This window comes from Trachypithecus francoisi, unplaced genomic scaffold (genome assembly GCF_009764315.1).
Source record: "Trachypithecus francoisi isolate TF-2019V2 unplaced genomic scaffold, Tfra_2.0 Lachesis_group12, whole genome shotgun sequence".
Lineage (NCBI taxonomy): Eukaryota > Metazoa > Chordata > Mammalia > Primates > Cercopithecidae > Trachypithecus > Trachypithecus francoisi.
This window is the reverse complement of record NW_022681457.1, coordinates 25,742,226-25,755,492: the sequence shown is the minus strand read 5'-3', so window position 1 is coordinate 25,755,492 and position 13,267 is coordinate 25,742,226. Positions and strand designations below refer to the sequence as shown.

Below are 13,267 nucleotides of genomic sequence, written 5' to 3'. Positions count from 1 at the left end.
AATGGGAAAAGAGAATAAGGCTAGGGAAGACTGGCTTCTATCCTTCATTCCTTTTTCATCCTCGCCTCCAAATATTCTTTTGATTGTGCTCTGGTGGAGTGTTTGTTTTCAGGACTTTTTTTTCTTTATTTCTTATGTGTGTCCTTTCCTTTTAGATTTTATAGGTACATGTAATATTTATGTGTCAGTGACCTTCCAAAGCAGTTTTAGAGATTTTCTGTTTACATTTAGGAATTTTCTTTAAGGTCTACAAAGTCCTTTGTGCTTTTTCCAGGAAAGGCACTCAGTAAGAACCAAAACAAACAATTGAATAACTCAAATGTGATCAGAGCCAAGTCCCTTAGAAGGGTCAGAAAAAAAAGTTAGCATTTGTTTTTGTTGTTTCCTTTCCCCTCCCCAACCCATTCAAATATTTAAGCCGTTTCTACTTCTCTGGTTCAGGAGTGTTTGTGAACAGTTGAAGGCTAAGCTCTAAGCCTCATATTGGACAAATCTTGACACTGGGAGATTTAGCAAGGCACACCTCAGAAATGATCCAGAAACTATGAAAACAATGTTTACTTCACCTAGTCTCTGGGAAAACTCATGCCAGTATATTTTACATTTGTCTCTTTGACTATGAAGGATGGGGAACTATTATTGCTCTAGGCAAATTGTACATGTCCCTGGCAGGGCTAGGACTACATCATTCAGTGACTGCCATGCAGGCCCCTTAAAGATTTGTCAGAAGCCAGGAGAATGCCTGTGGTTACTCTGCAGCACAAACTGACCAAATGGGATCACAGTCAGTTGCTTTCCTAACCCTCCCTCCTCCTTGCCCACTTGATCTGTTCTGTGAAAAAGTTATCACAGATTCTGCAAGAGCAAGGGCCGGCTTATTTAGAAAAGGTGAAAAATCCTGTATTCACATTTTATTGCCTCTAATACCTAGCTCTTGGACCTTGCTCAAGTTACTTAGTCTGTTTGTGTCTCAACTACCCTGGTTGTACAATAGTAATAATAATACCTGCCTTATATAATAGCTGTGAGGATTAATTGTGATAATGGATGTAAAAGCTCCTGGTATTGTTTTTGACAGTTTGTATTCATCGATGTATAGATTAGCTTTTTTTCTATTTATGCCACAAAGCTTTCTGGGATCTCTGTTGGACACCGTATGATATAAAACAAAGCTCCACTAAAAATAGAATTAAATTGCAGATCAAGGCTAACCCACAAAATTGATAATTTCTAAAAATGAAAATGATTCTTCCATGGTTCCTGCCCTGGCAATGAGGAGTACATCTTTCCAGGATGGTGGCTACTGCACCAAACTGCTGTCTGCTGTAACCAAACTGATCTAGGTCTCTCCCCCACCCAGAGTTCTGGTGTTTCTAAGACTTCTCAACATTTACCAACAGAAATGAAAGGGAAAGAGTCTCATGGAACAATTACTCTTGCACTAGAAGCTTGAAGTCATGCGTTAGGTAAAAGTATCTGCCAGGTCAACTAGGTGAATGTGTAGCAATATTAACCCCTGTCCATTTGCTTTCACTACTTTTATAGTAGCACTAAGTAGTAAGGATTAAATGTGATATTATATAAAATGCTATAATATATGTAAATCAGTTAGCTAGAAACTGGGATGTCAAAAGAGTTGAATCCCCACCTCTGCCCATCCTCCGGGCTACTGTGTGAACTCTATGGTCTTCAGGATCTTTAGATTTTTTTTTTTTTATGATAAAAATTCACACTCAGCAAGAGAACAGTGGTTTTGCTGAATACAGAATATATACACTGAATATTTAGCATGTAAGGAATTCCAAATCCTATTAATAAATATTACTTTATAATAGCAAAAATATTTTCAAGACTTTTTAAATAAAAAAAATCTAAACAGTAAAGCAAAAAAAAAAAAAAAAAAAAAAAAAAGAGGGCTCTGTGTCAGCCCAATTATGCTACTCCATTTATTAGATAAGAGGATTAGTTAATTTGAGTGTGAAGACTTTTTTTTTCCTAAAATTTTATTAAAAGTGATGCTTCTCCTCTTTATGAGGGTCAAAAGAATAATACGGTTACTAGTCCACAGGGAAGATAAATATTTGTTGAATGGATGAATGAATGTTCTTAAGGAATTGGAATAACTAGAAAAAAACCAGGCTTTTAGATGCAAGAGTCTTAAATTATTTAAATGAAATCTTTTTGCTGAGAGGCCTGGGGTTATGGTGCTGGCTTTCCTGAAAGAAAGACTCTGTTGTGTTTTAGTTCCAAGATGCAGTGCAGGGGCTCCATTTAAGGTAAGGGCCAGTGACCCTGGCTTCCTTGCCAGGACCTTGAGCAACTCAAACGTTGAAAGATGTGGATGAAAAGCAAAAGGGAAGGGGTTGATTTAGCTCAAAGTGGAGAAGGCTAAAGTTAGTTGTGATAAAACAGCATTCAAAGACTATTGGAAGGACAACATTTCTCTTAAAATACACTTAAGCCAAAGAAAAAGGGATGTAAGGCATACAAAGGATTTTTTTTTAATTGTGGTAAAAAACACAACAAAATTTACTATCTTAGTAATTTTTAAGTATATAGTACAGTGGTTTTAACTATTTGCACCTTATGCAACAAAAAGGATTTCTTGACAGTGAAGTTTGTGAACAATGATGGATTTTGTTCTCTCTTGCAATTTGGATGGAAAAGTACGAAATTTCCTCTTTGAAATTTTGAAAAATTGCTCACATTCTGAGTCCTGACGGGCTGGCCAGGATGATTTCTTGGGGATCACCTCTAGCCTAACAACTCTATGGCAAGGCAGTGATATAGCTGGCCCAACACTGAAGTAGACATACTGATGAAAGCGTCTTGGGAAAAGATAGAGGTAGGTAGTTCATCTTTGCATTTGGTTTAAATGAACCTTAGCACTAACAAAACTCTGATTCCATATCATTCGATTTCTAAGCTTGGGAGGGTTATAACATGTTGTTTTAACTTGAAACCCATGGAACAAATGCAGCTCTGTACTGCTAACATTACCTTGGGTTTATATGCATTCAGCATTGACATCTCTACATTTTGACCTCTGACGTGTTTTGGTTGCCTCTGGACTGGTGGTGATGATGACTTCTGGTTATTGCGACAGACGCAAATGAAGAAGAAGAGTAAAGCAATGGCCAGAGGAATGGCAACACTTGGCACGAGTATGTACAAGATTTCCATTTTATTCTTCTCCTTGGAATCCTTTGAATCTGGGTACAGAAATGAAAAAGAGCCAAAGTTATACTCTTTAAAGTAACATGTATAATATTACATTGCATAGTTTAAAATGAACCACCTCTTCTGTTCTTCTATACACACAAATCCACTGTGAGAAAAAAGGAATCCATTGCTTATTACCACTTGTTTCCATCAAACCTTCAACATAATTTATTGAAGTTTAAAAGTTTAAAGTTCAAATGCTTAAAAACTGCAGAGGGACATTATAAAGACTTTGTATGTGTGTGGGTGCCCCTCTGATGTTGCCTTTCTTTAGTGGCAGACCCGCATTTCTCTAACACCTTAAAAGTTAAACGCCATGTGAATGGACTGTATACATCCAAGAGCCTTAATGTGGACCACAGGACTCTTCTTCCATTGGCTGCCAGCCCAGATCAGCCCCCACAAGATGGTGTTCTAGAAATCATGACCTTGTCTTGGCTGGTTTGGACTTATGGGGCCAATCCTGCATCTTCCAGAATCAACATTACTAAGGACTCCTAGTCTCAGTGTCCAAAAAGCCACTGGCCTGAGAATATGGGGGCCTGAAGTCAGGGTCAGTTTGATCTTTGATCAGCTGTGTGACCTTAAACAAAACATTCATGTCTCTGGGCCTCATTTTTTACCTCTGCAAAAGTGAAGTGTCTGTTTTGGTTGGTGTCTATAATTCCTTCCAGCATGGCAGCACTGTATAACCTGACACTTTATTGAAACCCCAGAATTCTTAAATGGTTTCATATGAGCCCAATAATTATGAGTGCTAACACTTTGAAGTATATTTTTGAAATCTTATATCCCATTGCTTGGAAAAGAATATAATATGTGTAGAACATGAGACATACTTTTCTTTTTATCAGTTTGAGCCTGATCATTGAAACCAAATACTTAGGCATATATTGTCGTTAATGAATTATTTGACTGGTAAAACAAACACAGAATTATGGGATAGTAATTAGAGGGGTTACATAATGCCATGCCCTGATAACCAAGATCAGCTATCTTTAAGAAAACTCAAAATGTGACAACTCAAATTGACACAAAATTCAGAGATTATTATTTACCTTACAAAAGAATTAACCATGCATTCATTCAATTATCCTTCCACTCATTCAGTAAGTCAATAAACAAAAGCTACCCCATGCCAGGCACTATTGTAGGTACTAGGAATATAAAATTAAGTATGACATGTCCTCTGCCCTTAAGGAGCTCATTGTCTGGTAAGAAAAATAGAAGAAAGATAATTACATGTCCTGAAAATGCTAAACTGGAAATATAAAAAGAGTGATGAAAAAACCCAAAAAGTTCCTTTAAATGATGAGTTACCCTAGTACATGTAAATGAGAATAAACCATATGTAGTTTTTACTTGTACACACCTTATTTGGGAACTGTTTGGCAGGTGAGATATGGCATATCAGTTATTCGAAAGGAATACCAAAACCTGGTGTTGGGACTGTGCCCTGTGAGTTAGCCCTCAAAAGAGACTTGAGAAGGGTTCAATCTGGTTACAGAGTAGAATAAAAATAGTAAGAATTTTAGACTGGGTACAGTGGGTCATGCCTGTAATTCCAGCACTTTGGGAGGCCGAGGCAGGCAGATTGCTTGAGCCTAGGAATTGGAGACCAGCCTAGGTACCATGGAGAAACCCCACCTCTACAAAAAATTTCAAAAATTAGCCAGGCATGGTGATGCGTGTCTGTAGTCCTGGCTACGTGAGAGGCTGAGGCGGAAGGATTACCTGAGCCCAGAAGGTTGAGGCTGCAGTGAGCTGTGATTGCGCCACTGTACTCCAGCCTGAGTGACAGAGTGAGACCATCTCAAAAAACAAACAAACAAACAAAAAACACCCAATTTTAATATTTATCAAATATTTTCTACTGGTGCAAAATCATGTTAGCTATTATTACTATGGACCAGGTGCTTTTCATAAACTCATTTTATGTCATAGTCAACTCTATAAAGTAGATGACATCCTTATCCTCAGTTTTATATGTGAAGATGCTGGAAGACAGAGTGGTTAAGTAAGTTAGTTGCTCAAGGACATGCAGCTAGTAAGTCAAAAGTTGGGATTCCATCGTAGGTCTTGCTTTTTGCCCACCATTCTAGCTACTACACTTCACTGCCAATAATTGGAGAATTTTGCCCCTATTTTCTCATAGTAGGGTTCCTCTTGTTTCATGGAGGTAGGAAGGATGAGGGTGATCTGAAAGGAAGGGAATAACACTGAAGCTTTGCCAAATATGATGCTTTTGAAATCCTGTTTTTTTTTTTTTTGAGACGGAGTCTTGCTCTGTCCCCAGGCTGGAGTGCAATGGCACGATCTTGGCTCACTGCAACCTCTGCCTCCCGGGTTCAAGCAATTTACCTGCCTTTCACCTGCCTTAGCCCCCTGAGTAGCTGGGACTACAGGTACACACCACCATGCCCAGTTAATTTTTGTATTTTTAATAGAGACGGGGTTTCACCATGTTGGCCAGGATGGTCTTGATCTCTTGACCTCGTGATCCGCCTGCCTCAGCCTCCCAAAGTGCTGGGATTACCGAAAATCCCTGCTTTATACACTGTTACAGGTAAATATGTGACCCAGGCATCACTGGAGGCCGTTCTAGTCAGTGCTAGGTGCACCAGTAATGATTGTGTCTACATGCCTATAGATAGAAAGGAATCACTTGAGTAGAAGACTGTCTGCCACAGGGTACGGAGACAGAAACCTCCGAATAATGCCTTTTTCATGATCTACGTGACCTTCAGTAGGCCCTTAACCACTCCAAGCAAACTCATCTGTAAAATGGGAGTAATACCTACTTCACAGAATTGCTGTAGGCAACAAATCTATTCTAGTACCAGTTACCACTCAATGTTTACCCTTTACCCTTAGACTAGAGGGGGATTCACAGATCAAAGTTTTGTGCTGGAAGTCTTGGGCTAAATAATCTTAAACAAGAAACAACCTCTCTGATCTCCATTTCCTCATTTATTCAATGGAATGAATAAGATTGGTAGTCAGGAATAATCGTATCTGCTCTACCAATCTTATTTGGTTCACGTGAGAATCAAATGAGATAATGTTCATGAAAGAACCTTGGATCATTGAAAATTGCCATAAATTGTTGGATGTTATGGCTATTATTAACATTATAAACCATTTTCAAATTTCTCAGTACCCTAAGGGGGTAAAGTCTCCGTTGTTATTCTTGGTTTCTCAGTGAAATCATTTTGAGGGTAATGATTGCAAAAGCAATGAGGCTAATTTAGTACTAATGCAATGCTAGTCATTTTTCCAGGCCAGATTTTTAGCAACAAGAGAAAGTAGGGCCTCACCTGTCTGGCAAATAAAGGAGTCTATTCTGTTTTCATGCCCTATCAGATTATTCACGGAAGGTCTTCTATTGTAAACGAGGGCCTGGGACAAATCCCCCTGGAGGTCTGCAGGAGAACAAACTTCAAGAAGCTGAATCCTTTAAACAGTCAAGCTTGGCTCCTTCTGATGACACTGAGGATATGCCAACAAGCACCAGGGGCCAAATGTCTTTATGCCAAGTGAAATAATTAAGGAGAACAATACATGGTCATGTTGGAAGTGACAGAAACACATTTAGGCCCATTCTTTTTTTTTTTTTTTTTTTTTTTTTTTTTTTTTTTTTTTTTTTGAGGCGGAGTCTCGCTCTGTCGCCCAGACTGGAGTGCAGTGGCGCAACCTCGGCTCACTGCAAGCTCCGCCTCCCGGGTTCACGCCATTCTCCTGCCTCAGCCTCCCGAGTAGCTGGGACTACAGGCGCCCGCCACCTCGCCCGGCTAGTTTTTTTTTTTGTATTTTTAGTAGAGACGGGGTTTCACCATGTTAGCCAGGATGGTCTCGATCTCCTGACCTCGTGATCCGCCCGTCTCGGCCTCCCAAAGTGCTGGGATTACAGGCTTGAGCCACCGCGCCCGGCCTAGGCCCATTCTAAGTCTTCCATACAAAGTGCTTCTTTCCCTACGCAGCTCTCTGCATTTGGCCAGAAGGGGATTCAGTCTCTGCTGGCTCTGAAAACCTTATATAAAAATATTCCACAGAACAATGATCCTTCAAAATGAAAAATTAGAAAACTAATATCTGCCTAGGTCCTTTTTGATGTCCTAGCATTTGTATTCCTCATTTTAACCTGGCAGGCATGTTGGTGTTATCTTGATTTTATACATAGAGAAATTAAGACTGAGAAAGGAAAAATAACTTGTCAAAGCTACAAAGTAGCAGAGTCTGGGTTGGAATGCAAGCCTGTCTACCTTCAGTGCTTCTAGTAAATTATATTACTAATCAAAATTACCCCAAACCATTATATGTAATTGTTTTTCATTATTCTCCTTAAGAGTCCAAAGTTTTCTTTCAATGAAGACTAATATCTGGTGGGAATCATACTATTTTAAGAAAATCACTTTGGAACAATGGACATTATTCCTACTAGTCATTTTAAAGGGTAAGGACACCTCCAATGCATTGCAGAGAAAATTGACTGAAAATTAGAATGTTGAAGATTTTTAATACTTCGGAATAACTGTTTAAAAGTTAAATGCACATATTAGTTACATCAAGTTAAATACTTGAGATTTTTTGAAACCAACGACTTAGGGTAGATCACATGATTAATTTCCTTTTAAAAATCGACAATTTGGTATCACAGTTCACATCTGACATTCCTATTTTATTTTTACAATGATATTCAATACTTCGATTAGTAATTAAATATAATGGAGAAAACACTCCTTTCTTATCCTGAAGCTTAAAGCAAACTAATCATGATTTCTTATTAAAGAAGTACTTTTAATAAAGTGAAACATCACCTGGGATATTACTTTAAATTAAAACAAGAAAAGGCTCTGGTTTTAAATATAGCAAAAGTGGGAAGAAATCTTACAGAACCTTAGAATTCAAGGGAAATTAAACAAGTTTAAAATACAACCTTGACTGAAAAAAATTTAAAAACATAGAAAACAAACAGGAATCACTACCGATTTATTATTTGAAAACTATAAAATAAGCAGGCTGGTAGCAGATAGGGGCCTGCACCAGTGATTTAGGCATATGCCTGGAAGCCGAGAGACAGGTAATTAGGCCTTCAGTTGGCAGGTTGGGCCCAGGCATTCACTCTCTTGACTTGATGATGGAAATACTAAGTAGATGATCTATTGCCTTATGTATTCTCAAATGAATTCTTAAAAAAAAAAAAAGCTGAATAGGCCATATACATTGATTAAAATTTTTCCCTGCAGAAAAGGTTTTAACTACAATAAGTTAGGGAGAGTAACTCATTTGTGAGCATTTGGGAAAAATCTTAGTAACTGGTATCCACACAAGTTCACTAAAATTTCTATAAACTCTCAGGGTCTCAGTTTCCTCCTCTATAAAAGAATTGGGGGGGCTAATCTTTTTTAATAATTAAAAAATGTTTAATTGTAAAAAAACCCATAAAATTTATCATCTTAACCATTTTTAATTTTACATTTCAGTAATGTTAAGTATATTCTTGTTGTGCAACCAATCTCCAGAACTTTTTCATGCTGCAAAACTAAAACTCTATGCTCATTGAATAACTCCCCATTTCCCCCCTACCCCCAGCCCTGACAACCACCATGGTACTTTCTGTTTCTATGATTTTGACTATTTTATGTACCACATATAAGTGAATCATGCAGTATCTATCTTTCTGTAACTGGTGTATTTTACTTAGCCTAATGTCCTCTAGGTTCATGATGCTGTAACATGTGACAGGATTTCCTTCTTTTTATGACTGAGCAATATTCCATTGTATGCATGTTTTCTTTATCCATTCCTCCACTGATGGACATTGGGGTTGCTTCCGCCTTGTGGCTATCATGAATAATGCTGCAGTGAACATGGGTGAACAAATATTTTGAGACCCCGACTTCAATTCTTTTGGATTAAGTACTCAGAAATGGGATTGCTGGATCGGATGGTAATTCTATTTTTAATGTTTTTAGGAACCTCCACACTGTTTTCCGTAGCAGCTGCACCATTTTACATTCCTACCAACCAATCACAACAGTTCCAATTTCTTCACACTTGCTATTGTTTTTAATAGTGGCATTTTATTGGGTGTGAAATGGCATCTCACTGGGGTTTTGATTTGCATTTCTCTAATTATTAGTGATACTGAACATCTTTTCAAATGCTTATTGGCCATTTGTATATCTTCTTTGGAGGAATGTCTATTCAAGTCCTTTGCCTACTTTTTAATCTGGCCAATCTTTAAGTGACAAAATTCTATAGGTTGTATAAAATTAAATCTCTTTCATTTTGATGAGATTATTAGTAATAGACCAAGCACATTTAAACTTTAGCAAAACATTTGATGAAATGACTTGAGTGACTCATGACATTCTTATGGACAAGATGAAGGGTTGAATAATAATATCATCAGATGGATTTGTAATTCATCATCTGTCTTTCTTTAATAATGTTAATCAGTCAATCAACATCAAATTGTAAAGGGCTCTGCTTGAGGAATCCTGCCTGCTAAACATTATCGTTGATGATACGTTTATCAAACTTGAAATGGTTAGAATCTAGGAAAGATACCTAATGGTTTAATTATGGAATAAAATTGTAGAGGATCATACTCAACAGGCTAATATAATGAATCCAAACCAGAAGCAGAAATTTTAAAAATAAATATTATAAGTTGCTTTTAGGTTAAAGACCTTGTTTATAAAATCCATGATTAGACAAATCTACTAAATAATTGTTGATGTAACCAAACCCCCCAAACAAACAAAAGATTACTAATAAGTTTTACTGAAGATTTAAAGGCTCAGATGAACCCAGCAACAGCATGATGCAATTCCTCAAAAAATTTCATATATGGCACTTATAAGCAACATAACAGTATTCATTGGCAATACTGGGTAATGATCAAGAACATCGTGGTCCTCTTCTACCTGCTCTGGTTAAAAAGCACTGAAAGGTGTCTTCTCAGAGCCACATTTTTAAGAAGGGCTCTAAAGGAGCAGGAAACACCTAGAGGAGAAGAATGGGGAAGGAAATGTAGGAGGATCCATGTGATCTTTGGGCCAAAGAGAAAATCAAATGAAGGATGTTATATATGTCTTCATATTTGTGTAAGAAATTATCCAGAAGTTAAAATTTGAATCTAGTCCATAGACTTGTTCTTCATTAGGTTTTTTTTAAAATTTGAATCGGTGGCCAACATTTTTAAAAAATCAGACTTTGCATATGAGTTTTGGTTTCTAGCTTACAAAGGCAGAACTTTTGAGCAGTTGGAATGATTCCATAATCACTTTGGAGTGGAAGGATTTCTCTGTCTCTGGAGATGTCTGGCAATGTTCAAGTAGAGGCTAGATGATTTCTATGGTTGCTCCCAAGGTTCTCTGACTTTATAAATTGAGTTGAACTTATTTAGGCCCTTACTGAACCTTTTTTTTTTTTGAGATGGAGTCTCGGTCTGTTGCCCAGGCTGGAGTGCAGGGGTGTGATCTCAGCTTGCTGAAACCTCCCCTCCTGGGTTCAAGCAATTCTTCTGCCTCAGCCTCCTGAGTAGCTGCGATTACAGGCACCCGCCACCAAGCCCAGCTAATTTTTCTTTTTTTGTATTTTTAGGAGAGATGGGGTTTCACCATGTTGGCCAGGCTGGTTTTGAACTCCTGACTTCAAATGATCTGCCCACCTCGACCTCCCAAAGTGCTAGGATTACAGGCGTGAGCCACCGAGCCCAAGCCCATTTCTTTCTTAAAACAATTCATTTAAAGCTGATTCTTATGAAGTGATTTAAAGTCAATGATGACATTTCCCCTAAGTATCCTCAGCCCATCAGATCCAGTCTCAGTTCTTTCTGACCAGCTCCTTGCTGAGGCCAACCTCTACTGATAGTATCAATGGATACCCTTGACCTGTGGCTTCTAGTTAGGTTGAATCTATGGGAGTCATTTGCAGGAGATGAAAGGCAGGAGAAGAGTATGTGTTGAAACCCTTGTTCCTCTGGCTTCCTCCTTGCTGGGTTGCTGAGTTTTGACTGTATCCCTCTACTAAAGACCACAGTATGTGCTGGACAGTCCTCTCTTCAGCCTCAGCTATATTCGACAAGGTGAGGTAACTGATCTAGGATGGTAATACCTCCCATTCCTGTTAGCCCCAGGTCTCGCACCTTTCCTTGTTGGTTTCTCCTAATTCTGCCTTACTTCCTAAATAATTACATTATAACATTCCCCTTAGTTAGTCTGTTGGCTTGTGCCATATGTTTCCTGCCAGAAGCTTAACCAAAAAACACTTTGTTACAAAGCCAGTGGCAACAATCATTGTGGTGTTATATCAGATTTCTGTCACCAAAGGTTAAGATACCAGTAAGCACTTCTTACTGGCATGGTGGTGAGCCCAAAGAGTTCAGAGGTTTCAGAAGCTTATTGCTAGAGCAGCTTACACACTGGGTAAATGACTCAATATATACTAGGAACAACAACAACAAAAATCTTTGAGAGAAAATTATTTTATGGTTAAAAATGTTCATGGAACATGACTTAGCTATAAGTTTTGGGTCACTATTGTTCTTTACTTTGTTGTTGAAAACGTATAGAGACTGGAAATGAAAGCACATCTTGAAAATCTCTGTAGTATAAAAATAACTCTTCCAGAAAGCTTCAAACTATATAAAACAGTGCTGTACTTCTTCCTCCTTTACCCCTCTCCACCATCCAACTCACTGTAATGTTCAATTTTATTTTGAAGAAATGGCTGAAAGACAAATTGCCTTACAACAGGTCTTCTATGAAATATGGGAGAAGGCTGCTGACAGAGCAAGTTAAAAACGGCAGCGTTCACAATCTGGAAAACATCTGCCTTGCCCCGAACTGTAAACCACCACGTTGCAGAATATGTTCTGTGACAAAGTGGAGCCCAGGGTGGGTGTTTGTAAGGTTATGGGACAAGTCAAGGCTATTCAGGCACAAAACTGGGCAATGCGCCCTTTGGCACATTGTTGCAAGCCAATGACTTAAAAGGAAATATAAAAGCAATAGGCTAGGTATGAAAACTCCAAATGGAGCCAAATGGTTCACCATTTTTCTTATCATGGGTACTCTTCGGTGAAGTTGGTTTAGGAGTAAAAACAATACTGCTGCTTGGAAGTTCTATTTGGTAGAGGGAGAAACCTTTACTTAGAGGAGAAACAGACATGCTGCCATAGCTAGGGGAAGAAATGTGGCCTCAGGATTTGATCAAGGGTAAAATAAAGGGCCACGGTTTAAATATAAAAGCACCAATACAATCAGGATTCTGCCTTCCCATGCAAATCAAGAAAGAAACAAATAGTGGATCTAAATGAGAGAGAGAGAGAGAGAGAGAGAGAGAGAGATAAGTCTTGTGGTATTAATAAAATACAACCAAAGTAAAATGGACAGATTGTTGCAAAAGGAGCTCTCAGAGGTATTGACAGTTTCCACAGCTGCGCCCGCAGAGCTGCATAGAAAAGCAATGATAAAGGGCTACAGTGAAATGGTGAACCTAGGCAGTGTGCCTAGATGCCAGTCAGAAAGAACTTAGGCAAAATGCTTATTTTTCAATTTAGTTTACACCCAACCCAAGATATTTGACTTGGAAGGTGACCACAACAAAAGGTAAAAGCATAGTGAATGAAGCTTTGCAGGCAGAGAAGAAGGCCAACTCTGAGGACTGGAGGAGACAAGGGGCTTCCAGAAAGAGAGGAGATGGTACTTAATGGGAGAAGGGTATGCCCTGTGAGGTGTGGGTGAAGCTGCTGGGGAGCTAGTCTATATCAGGGCTGCATCTGAGAGGAGCACAGTAGGATCTCTCAGAATAGATGTCTTTGTGACTGGGGGCTCCATTCCTATATCCCTGGAGCTGCAAATAAGAAAATCAATGGACAGCATCCCAAAGACCCAGAGAGATCATAATGATCAAAGGGAAAGGGAAAATGAAGGAATGTGTGTTCCTCTGAAATAATCAGGACTCTATTGTTTAAACAGCTATGGCATGGTAGATGGAGGAATGGATCTGAAGTTCTATGGAACCAGTTTGAATC

The 13,267-nt window shown here is 38.6% G+C and overlaps 1 protein-coding gene across 1 annotated transcript in view; it reads right to left on the bottom strand.

The window, feature by feature from the left end:
* ROR1 (receptor tyrosine kinase like orphan receptor 1) overlaps positions 1 to 13,267 on the bottom strand; it is a 428,145-nt gene that overhangs the window by 25,155 nt on the left and 389,723 nt on the right. Inside the window, exon 8 of the mRNA XM_033225148.1 lies at positions 3,001 to 3,212. Coding sequence (XP_033081039.1) covers positions 3,001 to 3,212 — 212 coding nt within the window. The remainder of the gene's footprint in view (positions 1 to 3,000; positions 3,213 to 13,267) is intronic.